The sequence below is a fragment of the Semicossyphus pulcher genome, unplaced genomic scaffold (genome assembly GCF_022749685.1).
Source record: "Semicossyphus pulcher isolate SPU_LCO1_2020_fin unplaced genomic scaffold, fSemPul1.0.p SCAF_13, whole genome shotgun sequence".
Taxonomy (NCBI): Eukaryota; Metazoa; Chordata; class Actinopteri; order Labriformes; family Labridae; genus Semicossyphus; species Semicossyphus pulcher.
Genome location: NW_027211637.1, coordinates 15,081,200 through 15,108,884, shown reverse-complemented (window position 1 = coordinate 15,108,884; position 27,685 = coordinate 15,081,200). Strand labels below are relative to the sequence as shown.

Below are 27,685 nucleotides of genomic sequence, written 5' to 3'. Positions count from 1 at the left end.
TGCTTATATAGCTACTACACGGTTTCCAGAACGCTCCAGCCCCCCCTTCTCCCAGCTCTGTGACTCAACTGTTAATATTAGCGACTAGTGCAGTGGGCCTGGAGCGCGAGAGCCGGTGACTATTCGAGATAAACTGCAGAGTGACGCTCGGCCAGCAGGGCTGACTGCGAGGGAACACAATGTAGTGAATGTGGCAGTAAATCACATAGAGGGAGGTACGTGGAAGTGTTAGCAGCCACGAATGCTAGCTTTAGCCGCCACAACAATGGAAAACGTATACTGCAACAAGCCAAACCCTGATTCATTACCTGGTTTAATGTCATTGGTACTAACACATAACATTAAAGTTTCCTTCTCTGTTAAAAGAAGTTGCTTTATTGCTGATTTAATGCATTCTTTTACATACATAGTTTACACTTAAGCATTTTGATCACATAAAATATTAATGGAGGTGACCCTGTTGGATCAAATTAAGACAGAAACAATCATATGGCAAACATAAAGTCTAATATTTTCTCAACATATAGCTCATACATCAGAGTCACAATTAATACCAGAAGCAGTGGAAGGAAGACATTTAATGCACCACTAATAGATGTGGTTTTACAAAAATAAAAGAGAATGTTCATTTAATTAAGGTCAGTGCTGATATTTACGTGTTGTAAATTATTAAAAGGCACAATCATATCATGGCCTTAAAGATATTACCCAGTCAAAACACTTTAAGTCGACCACTTGAAGATCTCAGCTGGATTTCAGTGAGCGAACGGAAACTTGGTATCAAAAGACGGGAGTTATAGTGGCTTGAAAATGTTTTACTGGCTCCTTCTCTTCAACCTTTCGTTATTTCCTTATTAGGAATACATCCTGCTTATTATCTTAACAACATAACATCGTAATCTGTTGTTAGCACATAAAACATTTCTTTGGTTTGCATTTGTTCTGGAGAAACTTTGTGTTTTAAGATCATTTTAGAGTCAGAAGATTAAAATGCACTCAGCCAGGTACAATAAATTAAACTTAAAATAAACAACATTGGTTCATACTTTTTAAGGACAAGTGATACATTTCATCACTGTACTGTGCTGTAATAAAAAAGGGTGACTGGATATTACCTTTTAGGGCATGTATGCAGATACCATTCAGTGAGATTATTGAACACATAAAACAAACATTTAAAATAATGTACATGGTTACACAGTTTGTTTTGGCTCAACCTAAACCCTCCCTAATGGAATGTACTCATAAAATCTTTATGTTTCTGACAAACTCAACATAAATGGTATCTTTTCATTCTCAAAGCCATCCTTTGGCACTGTGCATAAAGAGGGTAAACAAACAAATCAGTAACTTTGTGATCTAGTAACAGAAGCATCAGCAACTAAATACGGACACACACATGAAAGCATGCAAGCAAGCTTTGCTTTAAACACATGACAAGACATGTAAAATGTTAGTTGGTAATACATTGTATGTTTCCTACAAGTCTAACTCTTAGTTTTCATATTTAACACCATGTCTGAAGTGCTATTAATAAGTTACATTCAGCATAAGTAAAATAATTCCTTCATTTTGTAGCAATTGAGAAAATAAAATAGATATCTCTGTTTATCCAGGGCAACTGTGTGTTGAAGATCTCGCCAGCAGACTCTCTAATTAATACCTGTGAACAAAATACAGTGTTGTTTAACACATGAGCGTTTGTCCAGTATATCTGTGGTAAAAAGAAAAAAATACAGGATATGCTAGAGAATTAAGTGATGGGGGGTGAAACATACCTGTAATAATTAGGTTTAAAGGGGCCGTTCTTGTTGAGGCCCATATACTTGGCCTGCTCGTCAGAGAGCTCTGTCAGGTGGGCGTCAAAGTTTGGTAGGTGCAAACTGGCCACATACTCATCTGGAGGAAGGACACAGATTGGAAATACACTGTCTGAAGAGATGTTTTTTTTGTCCAACTTACATCATCTTTACTGAATAGTGTAATTTTAAGGTCAAGTCACAAGGGGGCGACAATGAGCAACACAAATAAAGTTGGCAATAGAAACCGGTTACAGCAAGCATTTGTGACTGAAAATGTATGTGATCCTTCTGATGCCTCATCTATGATCAAATTATTCCAAATTCTGATTCTCTTTGTTCTTACCCATCTTCTTGGGTAGGAGATACACATCCTGTTTGTAGCGCCCCTCTGGAGCGTTGAACAACTCAATCAGGGCCAAGGCCTGCAGACAAAGAAGACAACAATGGATGTCAGTAAGGCCAGGAAACTACATGCACTACATAGCTGCAGGATGGTGTGGTAAGAGGGAAAACGTTCCTGAATCTGCCCTGATATGTCAGCAAATGAGTCTTCAGAGAGGGCTAAACTACTAACCTGAGTTGTAGCAGTGATGGACAACACAAACGTAGGCACCGTGGAGCAGCTCAGATTTAGGAGACGACCCTGAGGAATAATAAAGTACAGGTATGAACTACAAAACATAAAGTTATTCTACACAGAAACTGAGGTAAAATGAAGCAACAGCAGTAACGGATAACATGACAGAAACCAGCTACTGCATGAACCACAGTGCACATAGTTTTACAATAGCTTACACAATAAATCACACAATAGAAAAGTTTTAAGTGGGAGACGTAGCTATGAGTTTTTATGTGTGTTGTGTGGGTTTATGTGTGGTATTAAGTGTTATGTGTGGTGTTTAAAGTGTGGAGGGACATTACCTCTGCAAGCATAACAACCCTCTTCCCATCTGGCCAGATGATGTGGTCAACCTGAGAGCGAACCCTCTCCCAGGTCAGCTCGGGGCTGCGCAGGCTCGCCTGAGGACAGAAAAGACAGCTCAGTCCTACAACTCGATTTAAAACAGAGACAGATTACAGGTAAAAGGTGAGAGGATTTCAAGGAACCCTGAGGGTGTCATTTAATGTTAACATAAACTTGTGGTAATAGCATCAAGAGAATTCAAACAAAGATTAGAAAGAGAGAGAGAAGTTGCTTCATAACAGGGAGGCATTTTAGATTGCTATATTGGATCCACTAGATCACACTTGATCACATAGAACAGGATGGTTTCGTTCAGAGCAGACAGAATTGTTCATAAGAGTTGAGAACAACCACAGATTGACTTGCCTGAATATTAAGAATGGAAAAGACTTAAAGAAACGGTGACTGTGACATTCACCTACTTCTACTTAAAATTAGGTTAAAAGAATATCAAGTATCTTTTTGTGTTAACTTGAAACATGAATCTAGCATAAATAAGTTTAAAGATAATGATTAAGTTGTTTGTACACTTTGGCATTGATGTTTATTTGAGGATCACATGATTGACCAATACTGGAAATCAGGGGTGAATGAAACACGGTGTACAGTGATGTAAGTCATACAGTGATGTAGATCATTACCACGTCAATCTCAGTATTGGAATGTCCCATGTTGCAGACGATGCAGCCGTTCTTCATTCGGTCGAGCTGCTCTCTGGTCACAACGTTCTTGTTGCCTATTTAGAAAAATATATATATTTTAGAAGAGCCATACTGTAACGTGTGAACAGAGTCATTATGAGAGCACAAGTGAGTCATGAGTGCAGAGGAAACAAAATTAAAACCTGTTTCTGTTATAAAATAGGATTCACAACTACCTGTATATAACGAATATGATTACAGTAACCAGTCTGGCGCACGCACCCAAAAAGCCTTTTAGTGCTAAACTATGATATTTAAATGAGGCGTGTGTTTGTTTGCTGGAACGCTGAGATTATCAAAGCGGAAGTAATGGATGTCACTGCGTGGGAGGACAGTACCAGTGCAAGTTATCACCACGTCCATCTGCCGGATGACCTCACTCAGCTTGACCACTCGGAAGCCGTCCATGCTGCAGGAAAGCACGCAGATATTCTCTTTAGTTTAAGCAGCAGAAACACGGTGAAAATCAACGGTGAAAATACATGTTCTCTTTGGAATCGCAGTTAATGTGATGCACAACATAGAGACAGAACTGGCAGCACATTAACTAAGCAGCGCTGAATGCTAATGGATAGTGACTCACCAAGCCTGCAGGGCACAGATGGGGTCAATCTCTGTGATGCACACAATGGCTCCGAGGGCCTTTAGAGCAGTGCAGCAGCCTTTCCCCACCTACACACCACAGGACAGTGCAGGAGTTGTAAACAGAAGTATACAGTGTTAAATACATTTAACAGATCTGCAGCACCTTAAACATCCAGTCTTTTTTTTTAAGTTAAAGAATGATTCACCTCTCCATAACCGCACACAACCACTTGTTTTCCTCCAAACATAATATCAGTGGTCCTCTTCAAGCTGGCAGAGAAAAGAAAGATGACACACACTTTCATCCATCTGCTCAACCTGATCATGAAAAACTCTTCACACTATCAAAAAAGCTGCACTGGCTTGTTTGCAAACACCGGCTATATTTCCTGCATGATTATTCTCCTCACCCGTCCAGGATAGATTCACGGCAGCAGTAAAGGTTGTCAAACTTCTGCTTGGTGACCGAGTCGTTCACATTCATGGCGGGGACGCACAGCTTGCCAGCCTTAGACAACTGGTACAACCTGAGAGCACACATGGGGAAACATGTTCAGGCAGACGTGCAAACACAGCGCACATTTCCACACACAAACAGCGGTCCTGTGTGACCTTCTCCTTTTCCGGAGTGTCTGACTAATTGATTCCACCGAGAGTTACGTACGTGCAGAGCTGCGGTGACTCTGTTGTGTTTCTCATCCACGCTACAGTCATATCAGGCTGCTGACCTTTCAGAGCTACACTGTCACTGTGTATTGATACTACTATGACTTATGTAACTGCTTTTAATACTGTGCTGTGACAGTATCATTCACGAGGAAGCGTGGTTTGCCTTCAGGGCAGCTCCAGATGTAAAAACCATGTAAACAAGTCATGGGAAAGGATTTCAGATCAACTTCATGTGCTACTTTAGTGAGTTCTGTTAGGTTGAACATTTAAGTTCATCATCTGTGCAAAGCTGCAATTTTCTCTTGTATGGTATGCTTTAATAAAACTAAATCTTGACTAAAACTACATTGAAAGAAAAGGAGTCAGATGGTCAAATTATTTAATTAATTAAAATATATACACTTTGAGAAAGAGTACCAAATACTGCTAAATGGATTTAAAAATAACATGATCCATTTTTGTTCACTTTAAATCTCACATGTAGATTTGTCTTCATCCTTTTGGTCAGTTTAGCTTATTTTAGTGTTGGACAAATAGACAAGTAGGCAAGGTTATAAAGTCCAAGAGCATAAAATAACCATAAAGTAACTCCTGTGATTTGATCAGTATTAATAACTCAAAGTCTACGGCCACTATCTCTCTTATTCATAGTCCACTATGGGCTGTTATAAACTAGGGAAGATACAAATCAATGATGTCATTTTGTGGCTAAAAGAAAAAATGATTTTTTTCAGTAAAAAGCTCTGGCCACCATCCACACTCCACTCATCAAAGTCAAATAGACTCCCTTAGTCCCAGCCTGTTCCAAAATCTGTCAAAGCATGCTTCCTTTAAAGTTCTCAAACTCATCCGATAAAAGACCCGTCTCACCTGTGCACCCCTGTGACGCTCTCCTCCACGATGCCCCGCACCTTCTTAAAGACGCTGGGATACTTCTTATACACCCAGTGGGTTAAGTCTCCTCCATCATCCAAGATCTAAAACAAAACACAGCAGAGTAAACGGCACTAAAGATGACCTCTGCTGTGAATGAAAGTGCACTACAGCTGAGGTTGGTGTTAGATTAATCGAGGGGTCGTCAGGTTGATACCATATTGGCCTGCCAGCCCTCTGTGTTGACACAGCGATCGATGCACCACCAGAAGTCATCCTCTGACTCACCCTTCCAGGCAAACACAGGCACCCCTGCAGGAAACAAAACACACACATAATGGCAAAGACAGACGGCAGAGGGGAAAAGGACAGGACAGCTGGATGTCTAACAGGTCATTAGAGCAACATTACACTGTGAAAGAACATGCACTGATTGGTTACATGTTGCATTCATGACTTTTATAAAATATTAATGCAACAACACCTTCAATGCATTTAAGACACTGGTTACAGGTGATGTATAAGCCTTTAATTAGCATGTTTTTAGCTAACAGGAAGCTAAGCTAACGGTCCAAATGTTTTAAAAATTCAAGGTAATTGGGCCACTGCAAAGTTTGCTTAATATTATGTTTTTTTAATTAACATATATGTCATTTTTTATCTTTGTAAATTCACAAACCATGACTAAACTTAATAATGCTTGTTTACAGGGCTGTGTACTGGCAAAATCTGATGATACAAAATGTACTATGCTATATTATATTGCGCTATATTCTGATATTGTAAGTGAGGCGATATAAGGTGATCTGCCTGTTTCATAGGCCTGTGTTATTTGTGTTTATGCTAGTATTATGTGTTGAATTCTTCCTGTGTCAGTTTCCTTTGTTACTTTGGATTGAAAAAGGCAAATAGCTGAAGACAATGAAACAATGCTATGAACCACTTGGGAGTTTAAACACATCACAAAATTGAACCACTGCCACAAATCTAAGCAGTATCACAACACATAATGCCTTCATACTCGATATTGTAGATAAACAGACCTTCTTAAACCCTCTTCTTGATAATGGGGATGTGTTTAATGTAAGAAGCCATTCATGATCTGACTCTCTGATGAGATTAAGCTGCAAACAAACGCTTTGCAAAGCTGCTCTCACAGAGGAGAGGATCTTACCCGTTTCAGCAAGAGCAGCAGCCACCTCGTTCTGAGTGGAGTAAATGTTACAGGCAGTCCAGCGACACTGAGCGCCGAGGGCTACCAGAGTCTCAATCAGGACCTAAAAGGGAACGATAGAACATACAGATACATGAACACGTAGCAGAGACGAGGAAGAGGAGAAGAATGAAACAATCTCAATGAGAGGACGTACTGCTGTCTGAGCTGTGATGTGGGTACAGCCCACTATCTTCGCACCGGCCAGCGGCTTCTCCCCCTGGGCTCTCTTCCTCAAGGAGATCAGGGCAGACATGTCTGAGGGGGAGGAGATGGAGCAAAAGTTAGCGGGGGATGAAAGGACATAAAGGTCAGCTTTTCTTTTCGGAGAGAAGAATGGTGGATCATTTTGAATACAAAATAAGCCCTTTCTACAAGGTGGTGTGGAGTATACGGATGAAAAATGGAGACTGATTAAACAGCATGTCAGCAACAGCTGTTACCACGCAGGCTTCAAGCCTGAAGAACACTCGTCAGGCCTTCCCGCCTACTTATCACTCACATGAGCAATGTACACAGCCAGAGAGACAGAGCAGAGAGGAGCCTGGGAGTTTACAAAAAACAACACACCTGAGATGTAAGAAGAAGTATCAAAATAAGAACCACGTGATGAATAGAACTGAGACAAAGACGTGTGATCGTGTTTCAGGAATAACATTGACCCAGCCCGAACCTGAGGTGATGTGCCTTTTGGAAATCATGAGGAGAGAAGCTCTATCGAATAGTGTCTGAGCAGCAAAACAGACGCCATGTGATATGTATCTGGGAACAGAGTCACAACAGGTAGCACAAAGCTCTCCTTGTATAAACCGTAATGATAGCCATTATCTGACTGCAACAAAATCCAACGAAAATTACATGTAAAAAAATCCGGATACAGCATGTACATGGAGTGAATCCATAGGAGAACAAAGAGGACAAACCAAGGGAATGTTGCTGTAATCATCACGATTATGATCTCTGACGCCGTTTTATTCCTATAAATGAAAAAAAAATCAATAATCTCTGAGGTCAGATTTACCTTGTTCTGCTATTTCAATTTCACGGCGGCCAAATTCCGCCTGCTTGATGTTCTTGACGCAGAAGTCAGTGCTGCCGTGCGAGTTGACCTGGGCTTTGTCCCGCGGGGAGGTTTCATCGTCGGAGCTGTCGGTGTACGATGCAGCTGGGAAACGGAGAACACAAAAGGTCACTATTGTGGAAAAGCGCACAAAAGAGCCAATTATGAAATATTAACTTCAAATCCATTGTGTGTGGGACAGAGCCTTTGTGTGTGTTTCCTGTGCGAGTGTGTGTATACACTGTACATATACTGTATGTGTTTATTGCAAACAAGAGGGCACCGATGATAGATTTTGAGGCTATGTGGGAGTTTCTTGTTAGATGTTTCGTGGACACATTACTGATATATCTGCAAGTCTTGACATATTATTGCAGCTCTAGTTGTGTCTGTTTATGTGCTTTTATGTCATTATGATTAGTGTCAGTCGGTCATTATAGAGAGGGCGTTTTATATATGAAAGTGGAATGGCGCGTTCAGGTGTGCTGTACCTGAGCTGTAGCTGTCTGTGGACGACTGCGAGATGGAGCGAGAGAGGGAGCGGCGGCCTGCCTTGGTCGGGTACTTGCTGAACTCTTGTTTGTCCTCCGCGTTAGCAAACTGGATCTGTAGAGGACAAAGTTGTGCACGAGATAAACATTAAAAACGTGTCGACAAGGAAATCAGGAGGAACAATGAAGAGCAAGGAAAAACAAATCATCGCATATTAGGAGTGCTGAAACCCTCAGTTAAATGTTCAGGTAATGAGTTCACACATCTCGGTTTATATTTGGACTAATTTTGCAGTTTCAGCCACTGAAAGTGTCCCCCCCCCTCAAAGGTAAACCACCTGAGCCTGTTACAGTAAATCTCAGGTGGATCAGGAAGAAGGGCCTATTTTTAGACGCTCCATCCTGCTCTGTGATGTATGCTTTGTTCAAATACACAGGCTTCAGTTGTTGCTCTGGTTCATCGTGTCGGCCCGGCCCTTCAAAGGGCTCAAGATCAAAGACCTGGAACAAACAGAAAGTGGACCAGCACACTACCAGCATTAAAGTCTCTACAGTCCAGTCTTTAGGGTAACTGTACCAAAACACAGAAGTTGGTCAAATATAAAAAAATAAACTAAACATCACATCATTCATAGCTTTCAGCTGGTGTGAATGTGTGTCTGCTAAGGGCTTGGTCGGATGGAGTAACACTTAGGATCTGACGAATCCACTGAGCGTCATTTTAGCGCCCTGAAACGGCGACCGTCTGGCTGCAAAAGCAGAAAACAGCAGACAGATGTCAACAATGAAAACAGCAGAAATATTGAACCCTGAGGTCTTTTAGTAAACTGGGTCACTCAGGACACAGTAGATCAGAAAAATCATACTGGACTGAGCTAGGCAATAACTACGAAAGTAGAGAAGTCAGAAACAAACCCAACATGAATGCAGCAATATTTTCTGCAGACTGCCTCTGTTCTGCTTCGACCTGTCTCTATAAATAAACAGCACTGTGAGAGACACAGAGTCACAGGTGGAGGAGTTACTCAGCATTTTACTCATATAGGAAGTCTGCAGGTGGGATCTGACTGAACCTTATGTCCTTTAGTCTAAGTCCCGACTATTAAGTATTAAGAAAACTGTGCCTAAAATAACATTTTAAACCTACGTAACCTCGGTGTAACAGACAGCCTGACGAGACCTGCTCTACTCTATTCTGCTTTTACTTTCTAAGAAGTCCTACAGGTGTCATGGCGGCTTGGAGGTAAGTGTGTTGACTCAAATACAAGCTCCAACTTTGATGTCGTGTCTCTTGTCTTTCTCACAACACACTATAATAAGGGCGGGAATCACAGGGTAACTAACGACACGTTACGATACGATATGCAGCCCACGATAACGTGATATCACGATACAGCGATTCTGCGATAATTGATTAATGTTTTTATTCACTGCAATTTGGTGTGAGTTTTAACAGAATTTGACACAAATTTAGAAAAAACAATGTACGTGTTTTCACTCTGTAAATTAAATTAAAATAACTCCAGAACTGTAAGAACAAATCAGGACTTTGGATTTGAAAGTGTCTGGCGCATCTCTTAACTTCTTTTCAAAGCTGTCCGATGTTATCCAGCTGTCTTCTTCTTCTTCTTCTTCTTCTTTGGCCAATTAATTTCCATACACATAACACACACAACTTCATTCACATCTGAGCGCCACCATGAAATCTGTTATAAATTTGTAAATGAAAATATTAATATTTGGCGAATATTTGTATCACAAGTCAGGATGACGATATGTATGTCTTGTATAATCATAGTCATGTGGTTAAGAACAGTTCCTTCCTTATTTCTGCATTTGTTTTCTCCATTGTGCCTGTATTCCTATACATGTAAGTTACAAAAAACATTTGTTGTAATAATGTTTTTATATGGATCCTTCACTTGTGCTTTTATGAGCTGAGCATGTTCAAAGCTCATAACACCCATCTTTCCTGATCATTTGACTTGGACATAAAGTCATTCTGTGCTCACTCTTCGTCCTTAAACACTCGCTTCGCCTCATTGATGAATCCAGTCCAAATGTCTCCGTCCATTATAGGATTTCCTTGTTCTCTTATTTTAGATGTCCATAGAAAGTGTTTGGACTCCAAACTAACGTGGCGGCCGGCAGAGTTGACACAACACACAGATGATAAATCCGGGAACACACGAACGCCTGACCAACAACAGTGAGTTGGGTAACTTTTCAGTGTGATGTGCGCTGAACAAACGGACATCCTACAACCACGTCTTCTGAGTAAACCCTGATGTTAATGATTGACATTAAAGAGTTATGAGCCAAGTTAAAAGAAATAGTGACTGTAAAGCCTGATCTGATTTAATGTGGTTCATACAGCTAGCACAAGCATCTCTGATGATGTTTAAGGAACAAACCTTTGACACAATCATATCACCTTCTTCTCGCTTGAGACTATTGGTCATTTTTAACCTAAAATTTGAAAAGTGAGCTCTAACTCGACATCCATCCATTAAAAATCAAACTGACTAGGAATGGCTTAAACATTATATCCCACAATCCTTCTTTCCATGTTCAGTGACTCCAGGGTTTCAACCATCTCCTGTGTCAGTATACAGAAACTCAAGAAGCTTGTGAGACGGTGTGAACTCTGGAGCTCTCTGCATGGCTCTGTTTTCACAATCGAGGGTGCGCTCTGTCTCATACACACGCAAAATACTTCTTTTATGTTTGCTTTGCATCAGTTTGGACTCGGGAGGATTCAGCGGAGGTCCTGCACGGTCTCTTGGACTACTCTTCCCCTGTGATCATCAAAAACAGGGACTTAAGCAGCAGGTTAGTTTGATTAATGATGACTTTCTCTGTTACTTAATACAGCATTCTGTGTCTGACTCTGAGTCACCTTGATTATTCTTCTACCTGCTCGAGTCTAACAGTCAAACACTTCTACATAGCTGCTAAAACAAGTCAGAAAACTTGTTACATGCCAAGAGTGACTGGGGCACATCTGTGAGTGGGATATAAGTGTGCCTGCTGGATAAGTTCCCGGTGATGCATTAGCAGCGACTCACCCTTTCTCTCCCGTGTTTGTGTGCCATGTCTGCCAGTCGCTGCCAGCTCTCTCTCTCCAGGTTTCCAGCCTACCTCCCTGCGCCTGTGCGTCCTCTGTGTGATGGTACTAGGTGTCCCTGATGCTATTATCCCAGAACACTCCCAGGCAGTGCCGGGGGGAGGTTCCCACCTATTATCCTGATTTCTAATGGCCAACCTGGAGAGAGAGCAAGAGAGAGAGAGCGAGAGAGAGAGGTCTAGGGGGGGGGTTGATTTTGACTGGGCCTCCCTCTCTTTCTCTCTCTCTCTCTCTCTCATTCACTCTCTGGTTCTGCCCTGGACAACCAGCTGCTAAAGTCAGGAGGTTGTATTTTACGCTTAAATGCTGAAGAAGCAAATGCATGAACACGTTACAAAGATGCGTACACAAGCATGAACACACAAACGCAGACAAAAGACGGCTTTTGTTTTTTGCGGCTCAACTCCAAATTTGGACGACTAAATAAAAAGGGGATTGACAGGAGGAATTAAACCCTGTTTCCATGAGCCTTCTGCTGCATCAATAAGCGGCCCATCCAGTCCCATCCCGCAGCTAAAAATACCTTTTCTCTCTCAGATAGCAAGCCAGGTCAGAGACTTAAGCTGTGGTGTGACTGTCAACTGGCGTTGGCAGAGAGTTCAATGAGGGCCTGGCAGAAGGTGACATTAACTGCTTAGCCAGGCACCACCTATGCTCCACAGCGCCATCTCACAGACTAACACAGTCTAATCTACATATATCTTTGTATACTGACTACTTGCAGTATCTTTCTGAAAAGTAATCCATTAAAATGATGTATAGAAAGTAAAGCAGGTCCAAGAGTTCTTCAGAAAGGTGTAGATATCAGATGATTCCTTTGGTCTGCACAGGCGCCTGTTTAGATCACTGCATGCATGTCGGATTACACTGTGTTGTGTAAAAAACATAAAGACTGCTAATCCCTCCCCCACAACTATGTGACCTTTAGCAGACAGTATAACTTCACCTTTTTACTGTATACCCTTTCTATGGTGACTATCAGTAACCCAAAACACAAGGAAAGCAACCCTACAAGATCGTTTTGTTCCTATAACAGTAAAATGAGATGTTCAGTATTAAGAAAGAATGAACGCTTGAAACAAATACTGTAGTTCAACCAGAGAGTTCCTCTTTAGATGCCAATAGTAGAAGTGAAACTCGTCAGTATGGGTGTGTTATATTTCTCAGCTTATGGTGACTTTTCCCTCGTGTTTATATGGGTGGTACAGTGCTAAAAACACTGCCCTTTACTTGAGTGGACTATGTGAGACTGAGTTTACATGGAAACTGTAAGAATTGTATTTTATTCGTATAATTTTTTTTATTTTTTATTAATTAAATAAAGCTACAGTAGACAGACTTAAAGTCAAACTGTGTTAAAATAATTCTATGACTATAACATCTTTCAAATTGTGCTATTAAGTTTGTGTTAGCAGAAGAAGTCCTGTAAAATGTGGTGCGATGCGTTCAAGCAGTGTCCTCAGGTTCGGCTCTACCACTAGGGGTCGCCAAAGTCACACATTTTCAAATCATGTGCAAACTGTAGGGTAGGCCTATTGAATTACTTTTTAGGAGGTGCTAAATTTGTTTGTGCACGTGTATGAGAGAAAGGGTAAATATGTGTCCTCTCAGTGATGTGATGCACGGGATTCATTTGGATGAGAAGAGGGAGAAAGAACAGAGATAGTAGACAAAAGGCAAGTAAGGGGACTTAAAATACAAAAACTGTTAATTTTCACATGAACTACAATACAAAAGAATAAGCATGAGAAACTAAGGTGCATTTCTATTAATACATGTCAGCATCTTTGTGGTGTGAGAAGGGGGCGGGTGCAGTGGGGACTGGAATAGCCAGGGGGGTTATTGTTTGGTCACAGTGAAGTTCTTCTTTTCTGATCGGGAGGCGTGTTTTGAGTCTGTCCATGATCTTTTCGAGGACACTGATCGTTGATGCCAAAGCTCTAAAAATCTAACAACAAAGTTGTGAATGAACTGGCCTTAGCTCTGTATGGCTGCGTCAACTGAGCGGGAGGTTGGAAGGGTCGCATTGTTGGTGCTTTAAGGATGATGTCAGTACAGATTATTCACCATACTGTATATTCCTGCACCTTTCATTAACCGAAAGGGGGAGAAATATGCGTTTGACCTTCATGCAACTGCCACAGTGTCTGCAGTTAAGATGAAATAATGCTAATGATGTATGAACGGGACACTTCTGAAAATCCATGTACAACAGCCCTCAGAGATGAGACAGAATGATGATGCATGAACAAATTCACAGTGAGTCCCGTTCCCAGGGCGGCGTGTTGTGTAACTGCTGGATGGATGCGGAGAGAGGAGGCACGGGAGTGATGTTCTTTGACTCACCCACCCACACTCCCTCTCTCTCTCACACACACACATTTCATTTTTAATAAGTGGCATTTATTGATTTATACATGCCACCTTTCAGGACATTATGTGACGCAGCACCGACCTCAGTACAACAAACGTCTAACACTGCTTTTCCATGTTGTGATCTCGAATTTAATTAGTTTTAGATCTTTTTCTCATTTGTTTTTTCCATGCAAACAGGTGGCACAGTTTGACACAGGGCTCTCACATTAATTCATAACACACTGCTTTGTTTTCATAAGGAGAGCGCACATTCCTACCATCCAATATGTTTTGAATTGGGCTCCCTGAGGCGTCTCACAGCGCACACGTTATTGCCCCGTCAGACAGGAGGTCGAGCTAATATTGTGAGTCTGTGAGCCCCGCTGCTGGGAAAAAAGATTTTTTTTCTCTCCGGATCCTTATGTAAAAAAGAAGATCTGAACTTTAGAGAACTAGAACACTGACTAGACATTACATCACAAAACATGAGCCCACTTGTCAAAGCTGGTTTGGTGATGCTGGATAAGTTTGGTGACCACCACTACATGTGGGATGTAGAAAAGTCATAAAAGGAGTACATTCAATGTAAAATATAAGGAATTCCGGTGACATAACTACACCCCAGTATTGTTACCAATATTTTAATATATAAGGCCATAATATTGGGACACAGACGAAACAGGCAGGCAACATGTTTCAAACACAAAGTACCCCAGTGGACATTGGCGACAAGTTAAAGGTCACCTTGAGGTAACAAACAAATATTCACAATCAGACTTACAAACTTGACATAAGTGTGGTATCAATTGTCTGAAAGAAAGTTTACCATGAGACCCACAAACCCTGTGTGATTGGTTTACTGACCGTCGAACATAAACCCCCGAGCAAAGGAGACAAGTCAGCTGTGAGAAACCCAAAAAGAGGCCCTAAATCCACTGCTTCCTCCATGTTTACCCACTGCTGCTACACACTGTGTGGATCTTAATGGTACTGGCAGCCACCTCAAGGGAGTCTTTCATTATGGTGATTGTTCTGTGCCGTTGTGTAACAGCCAAGAAATCCAAGGCCTTTTCTCACAGGTGCCCCTCGTGCTGCATTTTTTATCACCCTGCTCTTATTCCTCACAATGACGGTACCCACACTCTCCACTCTGCACAAATCCAAGGCTGATTGAACACAAAGATGAGTTCCCTGGATACAAACGTGATTCATTTTCACAAATTAAATTGCCTTGACCTTACACCTTCAAGCTGAGCGTGGTTACAATTCATGGCAGATTGTACATCTTGGTAAGGCAAAGCCTACACCTCTTTAAATAGCTCATACTTAGCGTGCAGACCCCCTGTCTAAGCTCTTGTATGTTGGAGCTGTGTAGTTCTTTACTTTACAGAGGCCTCGAGTCAGAGGTTTAAGAGCTCAACTTGACCTTTAGCTGTTTCCTGCCTACATGATGCAGGCATGATGTAGAGATCTTGAAAATACAGGAAGGCTCAGAGAGGAAGATTTAAGCAATAATTCAGTCTTGATGACAGCTCCATTGAGATTATATGCTTTTACCTCACTATTACATTGTAAAAGCTATGATTACACAACATTATACGTGAGCAGTGAAGAAAAGCCTTTCTAAGTGGCCTAACTTCTATTTTTGCTTCAGTTGGATCTCACTAAATTAAATGGTAAATATAATTTTCACTTTGTAGTCTGGCTTGGGATGTTTTGATCCGTCAGTGGGATGGCTACACTAACTGTGACATGTGACGCTGCAGTATCCCCTCCAGCAATGCATTAACCTTCTGCTGTCAACTTCGTGCTGAAAATGCAGATCCTGGCTTGTGAAGACTTGACATATCAACACGGTGATTGTCTGGCCTTGCCGTACAGTAATACTTCACTGCAGCAGGCTAAAATGTATGTGCCTGCCTGCAGTTTGCCCAGTGGCTTGACTGATGGCGAGCATCACGTTTCTTACCTTCTTGACGGTCTTCAGAGTGGGGACTGCGGTGAACGCTGCGGAGGGCATTTCCCCGACATTCATATTCACATCACTGCTGTTTTTGCTCACAGTCATCGCTGAATATTTCTCCGCCACATTTTCGGTCTCTTTGACATATTTCGTGGCTTGTTTAACCTCCGCCTTGCTGTCCACAACCGAGTCCGTCATTGCATCCAGGTGGTGTCGGTGCAGTTACTACAGAGGAGCAGCCGGTGCTGAATTGACTACAGACTATCAGTGTTGGCTCTGTCCGTCGTCCTCCGTTAAGCTTCGAGGCTTAAAAATGACCAAACCGGCGCAGAAGCACTTCCAATAGAGCTCGTCGCGGAGCAATAAGTAGCCTGCTTCAGGAGAGATTAGCCTGTTTTCTATCTTCGCTACTTTGTGAAAGAGCGGCGCAAACACTTGTTTCTGTCCTCCAGTTCTGCTGTCATCCACAGACAGCTACATTTCCGAGGGGAGGGGGCGGTTTGTTGAGGCTGTCACCTGAGCAAGTGGGCAGTGTGTAGGCGGTGTTCAGCCAGTCAGCGCCGGTGCAGAGGAAAAGGGAAGAGTAACGACTGAGGCTTTTTACTCATATCAAAAGTAGCGCCATTATAGTGTAAGTATGCCATAATAAAGTTAATCATTTATACTGATCAGGAAGTGGACGCGCGAATGTGGTGTTTCCATAGCTGCAGTACATGGCTGGCCCTGACTGAGTTAGGGCTCATAGGAGGCTGAGTACATGTCCCGCCTTTCCTCGCTCTGATTGGCTGGCTGTTGTACCAATGTCTCTCTACGGCATCTGATTGGCAGAGCTGCTTGGGACAGTTTTAAACCTGCGAGGTACAAATCCGGGCAAATGGAAAGGATGTTACTCGTTCCATATCGGAAATAAATAAAATAGATTGTAGGTTAATTAATTAAAAAATGAAAAATATTGGTTACACAATCAATTTCAATTCAATTCAATCAATTATACAATAAAAAGATATGACAATATAAATGGTAATTATTTTGTTTCTGTTACCATTTATGTTGCCATATCTTTTAATCTTTTTATTGCCTTTAAATCAGTGCTTTATTTAATTTGCCAGCTTTGTGAGCTGCTGTAAGGAGTTAATTTCCCCTTTGGGGGATCAATAAAGCTTATCTTATCTAATTTAGATAGGAATACCGGATATCAGTTAAGATTGATTTAAAAGTAATAATAACACAAACCTTTAATTAGAATACACTGGGAGGTAGCATTTACTGATACTAAACTAGACAGCTATGAAGCTACTTAATACTACAAAATATGATAAATGTAGAAGTATTGAAATGCTACAGCTCCCATGTAGTTTTCACACCTTTGGATACAACTCCAATGATGAAAGATTACCAAAACTAGGAGAGAAAAAGCAACCACCAGTGACCTTGAGTCACATAAAAAAAATTTATTGACATAGCTTTTATGAATTCAACATCCAATCTTTTTTCATTATAGAAAAACAACAACAAAAAGACATTGCAGAACTGCATCCGATGGGTAAAAAAAAAACCTACTATCTACAATAAAAATAAACACCAAGGTGGACTCATCAATGGAACAATGTCTACATGGATATGATGTGTTATATGATGTCACATCAAGTCACTATTACAGAAGTTACAGAATTTTATAAAATGCATCCACAGAATTGGGCAAAGAGATAGGACATCTGATACCCACAGGGGAGGAAGAGACTTTCTGTACAATATCTTCACACTGGTATCACATTTCAGGTTTTGTTCATTGGACTTTATGATGATGAATCCATCCCACACAGTCAATGAGCTGAAAAAATGTAATGTCAAAATACAGGATGTAAATACATAAAGTCAGGACACAAGTGTAGCATCAACGCTTAATAAGTGTCTGACAAAAAAAATCTGTACCATTTACAAAAAAATATCTAAAGCAACAAGAATCCACTGGTGACAAATTCTCATCTTTCAGCAGAGCGGCGTCTGAAAGAATGGCTTCACAGCTTCCTCTGTTTGACTAGCCCAGCTTACCCGAAAATTAATTTAAGTTTCATTATTGTCCAAACTATCCGTATGAATTTAAAAATCTAGTCCTAAGATGAAGGTGGAAGCATCCGCCATGTCAGAGAAAATGACCAGAAAAACCCACAGGCTCAGCTGCCACATTGCCAGCTCCCTGGAAGACCGGCGCAAAAGTGGGAAGAAGACGGAAGGAACCCCAGTGGCAGTGCTGTGGTTTGGTGTATGATGATGGAGAAGAGGAGGTGTGGCAGGTGGGTAAACTTGGATGAAGGGTCTCGGGCAGGGTAGAGTTCACAGAGAAGTGATGATGTTGGCTTTGGTGCTATGAGACTCTGATCATCTGAGCCACCGTCTCGTCTGCTGCTGCCTGGGCTGCCTCCTGCTGCTGCTGCACCACAGGGGAATTAAGGAACAACAATTAACTCAGAGCAGTTTCATTCTAAAATGACATAACCTATACAAATCGAATGACATCTAATCCCACACCAATCTAATCAGTTAACAAATTTACAGGCTAGAGTCAGAACATATTTTACCTGTGCTAGGGCCAAAGCCATTTCCTCCTTGTCCTTAGGTGAAAAGAAGCGTCCTCCATCTCCTCGCTTGCGCTGCATAGCATGACGGTGGCGAGACTCGTGAAGGTATTTCTGTCAGGGAGAGAGTTCATGTAAGCGATCATGGCCAGTTTGACATTGTAAATATATTGCACCACACTTGTAGCAGGACTGGTTGAAAGGTCACTGCACCCAACCAAAAGAAGTAAACACATTTTCTTTATTGTCCATGCACGATACAGGTCCATGTCTGGGTTATTAGTATGTCCTTCTGAGTTAAATTTTATATAAATATTCATCAGGGTTGTATTAAATGTTCCATGTCTCCCTTTGACAATTAACACCCCAGTCTGCAGCTCTACGCAGCTTTCAGACGATCATTTTGGCTCTCACTAATCACAATTTACAGTCACTTTTAGGCTCTGATGATATACAGAATGTGATGACATACAAAGTGAACATGTAGCTGGTGAAGAAATGAAATAAGGGATTAATAAAAGTTAATTTGCATGTAAGAGGTAGTAAGGAAAAGAGGTTCAATGTCAGTATTCTTACCCTCCTTTCCTTGGGAATCTTGCCTTCAGCCTCCAGCTTGGCCCGGGCCTGTCTTCTCTTTAGGATGCGATGGTACTGTTTGGCATTGACATACAGAGGTTCCTCCTCGAGCATCTCTGCCCCTGGCAGGGGGATACGCTGCATCGCGGGAACTCCACCGCCTCCAGGCACCATCTGATAAAAGAGACAAACAAACAGGGGCACAGTGCTTAGAACCTCTGCCAAGGAAACCATACACATTTAACAGTACAGTGAAAGAAATGTGCACATAGTTCAACTGTTATTCAATACTGATAGTCAGTATTATATCACCATAGAGCTCTTAAGTTTAAAGTTTAAGCTGGTTTTAAAGGCCATGCGCACACACATAGGTTATTCTCAGTCATCCTAGTAAATAGACTTGTCTAGGCTGATACTATGTAACAGTAATCTGGGAATTGACTAAGGTCTCCAAGTATCTTGAACTAATAATAGAACTCAGTCAGAGAAGAGGTACATTAAAACAAAATAACAGAAAAACCACCTGTGTGAGTGTTAGAGGCTTTAAATAGACATAAACATTTTCCCTGCACTTGATGTGATTAAAACAAACTGAAATAAAACAAAAATGTTCAAAGAATGCTGCTCAGGAAGCTGCATGGTTATTTGTATTAGCTTTTATGATACAATTTAACAATTTAGCCAATAGAATTAAGTATCAGCAAATCAATAATTTGATTCCACTTTAAAGAAAGTGACATAACTACGCCACATTTTTACAGTTTCACAAAGAATAGAGAAACTATGCACACCTTTGTGTAAGTCTGTATTTTATATTAAAAAAAAAGGAAAGATAATAAGTAGCTAGATACCTCTGCACAGGGTCTTACCATGACCATTCCACCTGCATTGACCATGTTACCAGAGACGGGCAGGGTGACGGTCACAGTGCCTTGGCCGCTGTTAGTCGTGTTGGTGTTGGCACCCCCTGCCTGTACTATCTGGGCGCCCGCCAAGCTGGCAGCTGGAATCGTGATCATTCCTGCAAACAGATTATCATCACAGTTCTTATTCAAAGAGACAACCGAACAGTGCACCTGTTTGTAAAGTCTACGAAGCAGAAGGCACACACGAACAGAAGGAGAAAAGTGAGTGTACCCTGCTGCAGGACAGTGCCATCGGCATTGACAGGCTGGTAGACGATGGTCTGTCCGTCAGCTGTCTGTGCCACCTGTTGGCCCTGCACGCTGATCTGCTGCCCCTGTGGAACCACAGTAAGGAGAGAAGACGATCAGTAATCACATTAATAATAATTTGATCTAATGTATTGGCTTTTCAGATGTTCAGAATTTGAAACCTGGTTCTGTCCAGCAGTGATGGCGGTCTGGGGTTGCTGGATGATAATCTGCTGGGGCTGACCCTGCTGGCCCTGGAGCTGGAGAGTCTGACCACCCTGAAGCTGGATCTGACCGGGCTGCACCAGCTGGATCTATACACAGACACAGAAACAACCCAAGATTAGCCTCGGCTCAATTTTTTATGGTGAATTCAGAACGCCCAAAAATCCAACCACTGTAAGCAAAAAACTTTTTTTCTTGCAATTTAAATTAAAAAAAAACACAAAAAATTATTAACACCTCATTACAAGTAAGAAGCATATGTCAACAGCAATATAATTAGAACTAATAATTAAGAAATGTCCCCCTCAAACTGTGCTTCTCATACAAAAATATTACACCCACCCTCCCAGTCCAACGTTATTATTACAGAGAGGTCCTTGTGCAGGATAACATGCTACAATTTGACTATTAATATTAATCAAGTAACTGAGCCCTATCCCTTACCTGCTGTAGACCCTGTGCTCCAGATACAGGGACCTGCATTATGGTTTGGCCCTGGCCCCCAGACATGGCCTGCACCATAATGGGTTGCCCTGATGATGTGATGAGCTGCCCACCGCTCACCTGGACCATCAAAGGCTGTCCCTGGACCTGCAGAGAGATACAGGAAGCTTTAACAACAGCACTGCAAATGTCTAAAACTCAAGTATGACTTTCATGTGATTCAAACAACTGCAAGCAAATGATGTCAAAACATCCAGGAATATAGAGGAGAGCAAAGGATCATGGTTAACAGTATGTGATGATTTGTTGTCAAACTCTGCAACACAAGTCCATAGTGGATCCGAGCTGTTCTCTATACTCACACATACTGTATTTTTTTCAACACAAAACCTCTGTATACTGACGTTACTGGAGTACTGCTGTTGAACAAAGAGATCACATTATATTCACTGCAACTTCATGTGCTTAAAGGCACATGAGAAGATGCTGCCATCAACCATATGCACATATGCAACTTCATAAGTACCAATGTTTCAGCCTGCATCTCTAATGTGTGGGTGCCACAATTGACAACTTTGGACGCAATATTTTATGACATCACAAAGTCTGCAACTATACGAATTTGATTTGATTCTAATCAGGGGGCTGCCATCAATAAGAGACAATATCTAGGGCCAATCTAATACACAAAGTTAAAGTTGTATCGTCTCACCAACAAGTCAAATAGGATTTAACAATTTCATTAGCCAAACTCTTCTAGAAATTTAAATTAAAAAATCTATACTTTTAAATATACCGATATGCATTTTCTTCTACCAATAGAATAGTTTGTACATGTTAAAGGTGATGACATGGAATATGGAACAGTGTTTCGCTTTGTATTGATGATATTGAATGGATAAATTGATCCGTATCAATGGATGCTTTAATCCATAGTCAATTGAATCATAAAATATAATGCCTTATAAAAAATATAGCTAGATGAAGACATGTGACAGGCAGTCATGACTGCATCCATGCTGTTCATTTCCTAACAAAACACACAACCATGTGACTCAGTTTAAACGGCTTTTGTCCTCATCAGGAAGAACAATGTCTGAATTGTGAAACTTGCTTTTTGAAGGCAAGAGACAAACACAACTCAGACAAACAGTCGTCTTTTGACAGCCATAAGAGCACAAGCGGAAACCCGAGGCTGACACACAACACATTGTGCTGAGGAACATGCAGTTCAGGCAGCTGTAACACATGCAGGGTGGAGGGAGGATGAACCAAACACAGCACAGCGATGGGTCATGGAAATCAGCCCTGGTTGGAGCATGCAAACTCGTAGGCTGCAACACTGACACAGGGCGGCGGTGACACCACTACCTGGAGTGTCTGCACCTGCTGGCCTGAGGCCGTCACCACTGGCGCCTCTGTTTGCAGCTGCACAGCCGTTACTGTGCCCTGTGTCTGCAGGCAAGGCAGAATAATACAGTCTTGGATAAGAAATGATCAGGAAATAGTTTGATTATGGAATCCACTGGAGTGCTCTCCTTCTGGGTACCTGTAACCTGTGATCTTACAAAATAAATTGCAGACCCACCACACCCAGGACACAAACTGTTCAAACTTCTCCCCTCCGGTAGGCGTTACAGAACACTGTACACCAAAACAACCAGACACAGGAACAGTCTGATAAACAGTCACATTTGGTGTATATACTGTACTGTACAATATCCATCTACCTAAAAGTGTTGCTGTGTTTTTTAAATAATGTATATATATATATATATATATATATTTATATATATTAATACTTTGTAATATATATTTGTATCAATAGGCCTGTATATAGTAGTTTTTAGTGTCTCAGTATCAGTGCTACCTTGTCTAACCTGTCCTTTTTAATTTAAGTATGTTAAATTCCTTGTATGTCTCCACATACTTGTGGATACTTGATGCTATGGCAAAAGATTCTTCATAAAACAAAAACAAACATGATCTAAACATGTAGCTCACCTGCTGTTGGATCTGTCCATTGGAAGTCTGCACAACTATCTGCTCCCCAGTGGTGGTCGTGGCAGTGGTGTACTGCTCCATGGCTTGTTATTGTCACAATCCTCTCTTGAGCCTAGAAAAAGACGTAGTATGAGCCAATAGTAGATCTATAATCATGAGAAATGTACTGAAGATGAGGCATATAACATTCTTGAAGCAAAGTTGTTTATCCTTTCGACAGTTGACGTCATCTATCATTATTGCTGCCGACTCATTGTTGCCGTTTGCTAGACTTTATTCAAATGAAGGCACATTAGAGGCCCTTTATATTTTAACTCCACGCGCTACCTGGGGTCATATTTTAGTATCGTGTTTGAAAATGAATAAGTTATTTGAGTGCCACACTGGGTGATATTGTTTATGTTAGCTGCTGGCTTGCTTTAATGGCGCATTTTGTGCACAGTATTATGTTCCTGAGAGCTAACAGGGCTACCGTTAGTTAGCTAAAAAGCGTGGTAAATGCAAGAAGACACAATGCGGAGGCTAGCTAACAGGTAACCCGCTCAGGTGAGTCTTTAGGTTGGTTGCCGTTTATTAAATGCTGAAGGTGTTTTGCTCGGCGACGCCTGCTGATGGTTGAACATTATTTACTACTCCTTTGTTAGAGACTCGATATTTCAGCTAACTAGCTCTCGTTAGCTTCGGCACATCGACCCCCTCAGATCATGTTGCCTCACGTTGAGAACAACATGTTATTTCCAGCCGAAGACGAAGCGGTCCAAATCAAACTGCCATTCCATTTTTTTGCATTTAGCAGGGTTAGTAATTTGGTTGGTCCATAGCAAACCAATCCGTGCTGACAACTACCAATGCCTTCAATAGGGTCTCCCTTACCGTATCTTCGCTGTCCGGTTTCCCTCTGATTGGCTCTAGTACAGCTCGGTAAAGCCCAATCAACAAAGTGAGCGGACAAAATGGCGCAAATGAAACAACGGAGCCTGGGAGGACGTGCGCGTGCGCAGCTGCGTGACACATGAATACGGGGACAGAGCAGGGTGCAGAGTCAGTGACGGCCGGTAGATGTCGCCATCAAGACACAGCTGTTTTGGAAACAATTAATGGCATGGTTATACAGTCAAACCAGAAAAAAAAATGTTATAGATCATAATAGCATTATTTTTGGTGTCTCATTAAAACACAAAAAAATGAACTTAATATTTCAAATTCATAAAGACTCCACCCATCTTCTCATGGTACTATAACGACATTCACCTCTATACTAAGTCCCTTACATCATGAAATCCAAATATGCCAAAGATCTCTATGAATTACTTAAAAACGACCTCACTTATGAAATGTCTTAAATTCTGCCTTTTTTAAAATATTGTTTGTTTGTTTTATTTTATTTATTTAAATTTTATATTACATAGTCTATTGTGTTTGAGCAATGTTTTGTGTCTTTAAAGTTATGTCTATTTATTCTACTTGAAAGCAATTAATGAATGTAGTGACTGTATGCCTTCCAGTATGTAAATGTAAATTTTCTACAATAAAGTTTTGGGGGGAAAAATAATAAGATGTCGCCATCAAGCTAGTTCTTCTTCTTCTTTTTTTGTTTTATTGACGGTTGGCAAACAACTTTGTGGTGCATTACCGCCACCAAATGGAATGGAGTGTAGATTTGACCAGTTTTTACAGGCTGCCGGTATTAACTATTTCAAAAAATCTAATAAAATTAAATAAATAAAGATAATTATATTCGCTCTTTAAAGTTAGTGATTTTTAGATACTGTAACAAAAATCAATAACATTTATAACCAGAATTCCTTTGTAAAATATAAATCCAATCTCATCTTAATTTCCTTCAGTCTCATTACCAATAACCTTCTCTCAGCCTCATACTTTTGACAGTACATACTAACATGCTCTACTGTTTGCACTTGTTCAACGAAATCACAATGTCCTGTTGGACATTTTCCTATTTTACATAATGTGCTGTTTAATCCTGTTGGCCAAATTGTAGTCTTAATATTATAGTTTCTTCTTTTATAATATAATAATAATACACTTTATTTATAAAGCACTTTTCTTAACAAGGTTTTCATGTTCTGCTACTACTTCTCATCTCATCAGCTATCCTTTGGATTTTGTAAAACCACCTTCCTTTTCTGTCCTCCCAATGTTTCTGCCACCTTTCCATTAAGCTAGTTATAATTTCAGTTCCCTTTATACATTTAAGTATATATATATACGTATATGGATATATTTTTTTGCATTATGTAATTGAATTAACAGAAATACCAGTTTAAGTATAAATTGGTCTTCCTTAAACAAGTGAACCTTGTTTGGTTCAGGGCCATTTACTAATTGCACCTCCAATCCGGTAGGTGGCAGCACCGCGCCGTGTTTATCCTTTGAATCATGTTTGCGGAAGTACATCCACGAGTTACTGTGTGAGCTTTAAGGCATGTCTGTGGACTTCTCCCTGTAGTAAAGTAGTGGATAATTTGACTTCTGGACATGTGTTAATGTTAGTTATATTGTGACTGACTGTATGAAGCTTCTCTTCGCTAAAACAAGCTTCTCATATTCGCTCAGAGAGAGAGAAAGGACACGGTGTGTGAACATGCCCCGACCTCTGCAGATCATCTCCCTCCTCTCCAGGCTTGGTGCTCCTTCAATTCCTATTAACGCCTGTCGATTTGCAAGCAGAGGTGCCACCAAGGCATGGATGGGACAAAGCCATGATCACAGAGACAGATCATCAAACAGACCTTCAAGGTTCAGCGAGCAGATGTCTGATGATGAACTTGGTCTGGAAGATGCAGAAGACAAGCTCCAGGCCTTGGTTGAGTAAGTTTCAGCAGGTGTAATCTTACATTATTCTGGCTTTTAAAAAACACAGAAATGCTTAATGCAAAGAATCAAGCTACCTCTCCCTTGTTTTTCAGCGAGGGGAGAAAGAGGCAGAGGACTGTGAAATATCATATACTGAGAAGACAGATGACTCCATCGGGAGCTCCAGAGAGGAAGCTGACCTGGGATGCTATTGAACAGATCAGGTGAGGACCCTTGTCATTATCTCAGTCCAACCGCCCATCAAAGATATAGCTATTCTGTCTTCACGGTAACTGCCTAACTCGTGCTTAAAATGAACTGTTGCATACTTTTTCAGATATCTGAAGCAAGAACAACCAGAAGAGTGGACAGTGGAGCGTCTGGCTATGGGCTACTCTGTCAGCCCTGATGTTATCCTGAGAGTCCTCAGAAGCAAGTTTGTTCCCACTCCTGACAGAAAAGCCAAGCAGGATGCTAAAATAATGGCAGGATTTAGCCAGCAGGTGCTGCCTTCAGGTGCAGGAACAGGGTCGGAGAGGCTGAAGCTGCCTGGAAACCCAGCATCAACTCTGCTTCCAAAGGGAGGTGGAGAAGATGCAGTGGTGCCTGTGGCAGACCAGACTTTGATGCTTCGTGACAGTTCAGACGCTAAGAGTCTGGTCCCGGCTAGTGTCCTGCCCACCCAGCTCAGAGCGCGTTTTAGTAAAGAAGACCCAGCGCAAACATCAAGTCCAAATCTTACAGAGGAGGATGAAGAGGATGAGGAGAGCTGGGATGGACAGGTGTTGACGGAACAAGAACTTGAAGAGATTATGGAAATGGAAAAGCCTTCTTCTGTGGTGCAAGTTGGGAATGACTTTTTTGATGAAGAGGGCAATTTTTTGTACAGAATCTGAAGACCTGTGTTGAACTGTTGGCAAACCATGTTCGGTTGGCCTGATCAGGGTCATTCTGGACAGATTTTTACTGCGCAGGCAAAATACGTCAATTTCTGTATTCATTTATTTTCAGCATTTGTTCCCCTGTGTATTTATTTGTTGATTCACTCCTCTTCATGCAAGTATATACTTACAGAAATAAATATTACTAAAACATGAATTTAATTTAGATTGTATTAAATTATTACAGAGGTAACAGGATAAACTCAAGATGCCTTAGCCATTCAGATACATTTCTGTACTGCTTTGCTGACACTGCACATTCAGCTATTGAAATTCTCCAGCAAGCTTTTGATCAATTACTACATGCTTTGTTTAATCTGAATATGGTTCTCAACGAATACTAAATATGTGTTTTTCTCTAGAGCCACATTCCATACAATAGTTTAGTTATCACAACTCTGACAGGACACAAAATTGAAAGAGTCTCCGAGTACAAATATCTTGGCATCTGGTTGGATCAAAAACTTGCATTCATATTTCATATTAATACACTTGCTAGCAAGCTAAGACAAACATTTTGATTCCTCTACAGGAACAAAGCTAACGTCCCTATTCTCAGCAGAAAACGGATCATTGAGGCCGTCTTTTTATCTGTCTTGGATTATGGTTACGTTGTCTAAAGGCACGCCTCTGCCTCCACTCTTACAATCCTAGATTCCATTTATCACTCCGCCCTCACTCCACTCATCACTGCATTTTATAAAAAACGGTTGGTTGGACACCTCCAACAGCAAGTCATGACAGACATTTCTTTTCATTCATTTGTAAAGCCTTAATTGGCAACATGCCACCATATCTCACCTCCTTACTAAACCAGCCTCACAGTCAATATTCAACACGTTCTAGTAACTGGCTGATGCTCGAAGTCCCACAGGCAAACACTGTATTTGGAAAAACTGCTTATAGCTTCTCTGCTGCATTCACATGGAACACTCTGCAATATACATTAAAACTTCACACATTTGTACCTGTGGGTCAATTCAACGCCATGATAACAAAGGACTCTGCATTTGTGTGTAATTGTTTTTAATTGTGTTTTTGCCATTCTTTTTGTATTTATTTCTATTTGTGCTTATTGAGTTTTTGTTGTACTCTTGATATCATTGAAAATGAGGGCAAGTCCTCAATGTTTCCAGATTTAAATA

At 41.1% G+C, this 27,685-nt stretch overlaps 3 protein-coding genes across 8 annotated transcripts; 1 reads left to right on the top strand and 2 right to left on the bottom strand.

Annotated features, from left to right (window-relative positions):
• Nucleotides 1–301: 301 nt before the first annotated feature.
• On the bottom strand, nt 302–16,291 carry ahcyl1 (adenosylhomocysteinase-like 1). 2 transcript variants are annotated; one of them, XM_069659790.1, is made up of 17 exons: nt 15,810–16,291; nt 8,359–8,473; nt 7,829–7,972; nt 6,965–7,065; nt 6,769–6,871; nt 5,812–5,906; nt 5,592–5,698; nt 4,463–4,579; nt 4,259–4,322; nt 4,051–4,139; nt 3,806–3,876; nt 3,408–3,502; nt 2,724–2,822; nt 2,377–2,445; nt 2,146–2,224; nt 1,779–1,899; nt 302–1,663 (listed from the first exon to the last, which is right to left on the bottom strand). In XM_069659790.1, the coding sequence occupies exons 1-17, from the start codon at nt 15,999–16,001 to the stop codon at nt 1,657–1,659; spliced, it is 1,668 nt and encodes a 555-aa protein (XP_069515891.1). In that variant the 5' UTR covers nt 16,002–16,291; the 3' UTR covers nt 302–1,656. The 2 variants fall into 2 exon arrangements, with proteins under 2 accessions (XP_069515891.1, XP_069515892.1); XM_069659791.1 differs by lacking the exon at nt 15,810–16,291 and adding an exon at nt 11,427–11,521.
• Nucleotides 16,292–17,234: 943 nt separating this feature from the next.
• nfyal (nuclear transcription factor Y, alpha, like) lies at nt 17,235–23,733 on the bottom strand. Of its 5 annotated transcripts, none has more exons than XM_069660215.1 (10): nt 23,656–23,733; nt 22,783–22,894; nt 22,150–22,233; nt 20,779–20,925; nt 20,292–20,423; nt 20,093–20,195; nt 19,807–19,976; nt 18,956–19,129; nt 18,383–18,493; nt 17,235–18,234 (listed from the first exon to the last, which is right to left on the bottom strand). In XM_069660215.1, exons 2-10 carry the CDS (start codon nt 22,861–22,863, stop codon nt 18,169–18,171), a joined length of 1,068 nt encoding a protein of 355 aa, XP_069516316.1. In that variant the 5' UTR covers nt 22,864–22,894; nt 23,656–23,733; the 3' UTR covers nt 17,235–18,168. The 5 variants fall into 5 exon arrangements, with proteins under 5 accessions (XP_069516316.1, XP_069516318.1, XP_069516319.1 ...); XM_069660217.1 differs by having other exon boundaries at nt 17,235–18,231; XM_069660218.1 differs by having other exon boundaries at nt 19,825–19,976.
• A 1,517-nt stretch (nt 23,734–25,250) lies between these two features.
• Nucleotides 25,251–27,670, top strand: ngrn (neugrin, neurite outgrowth associated). The gene is made up of 3 exons (XM_069660626.1): nt 25,251–25,614; nt 25,713–25,823; nt 25,937–27,670. Exons 1-3 carry the CDS (start codon nt 25,316–25,318, stop codon nt 26,493–26,495), a joined length of 969 nt encoding a protein of 322 aa, XP_069516727.1. The 5' UTR covers nt 25,251–25,315; the 3' UTR covers nt 26,496–27,670.
• The last annotated feature ends 15 nt before the right edge of the window (nt 27,671–27,685 follow it).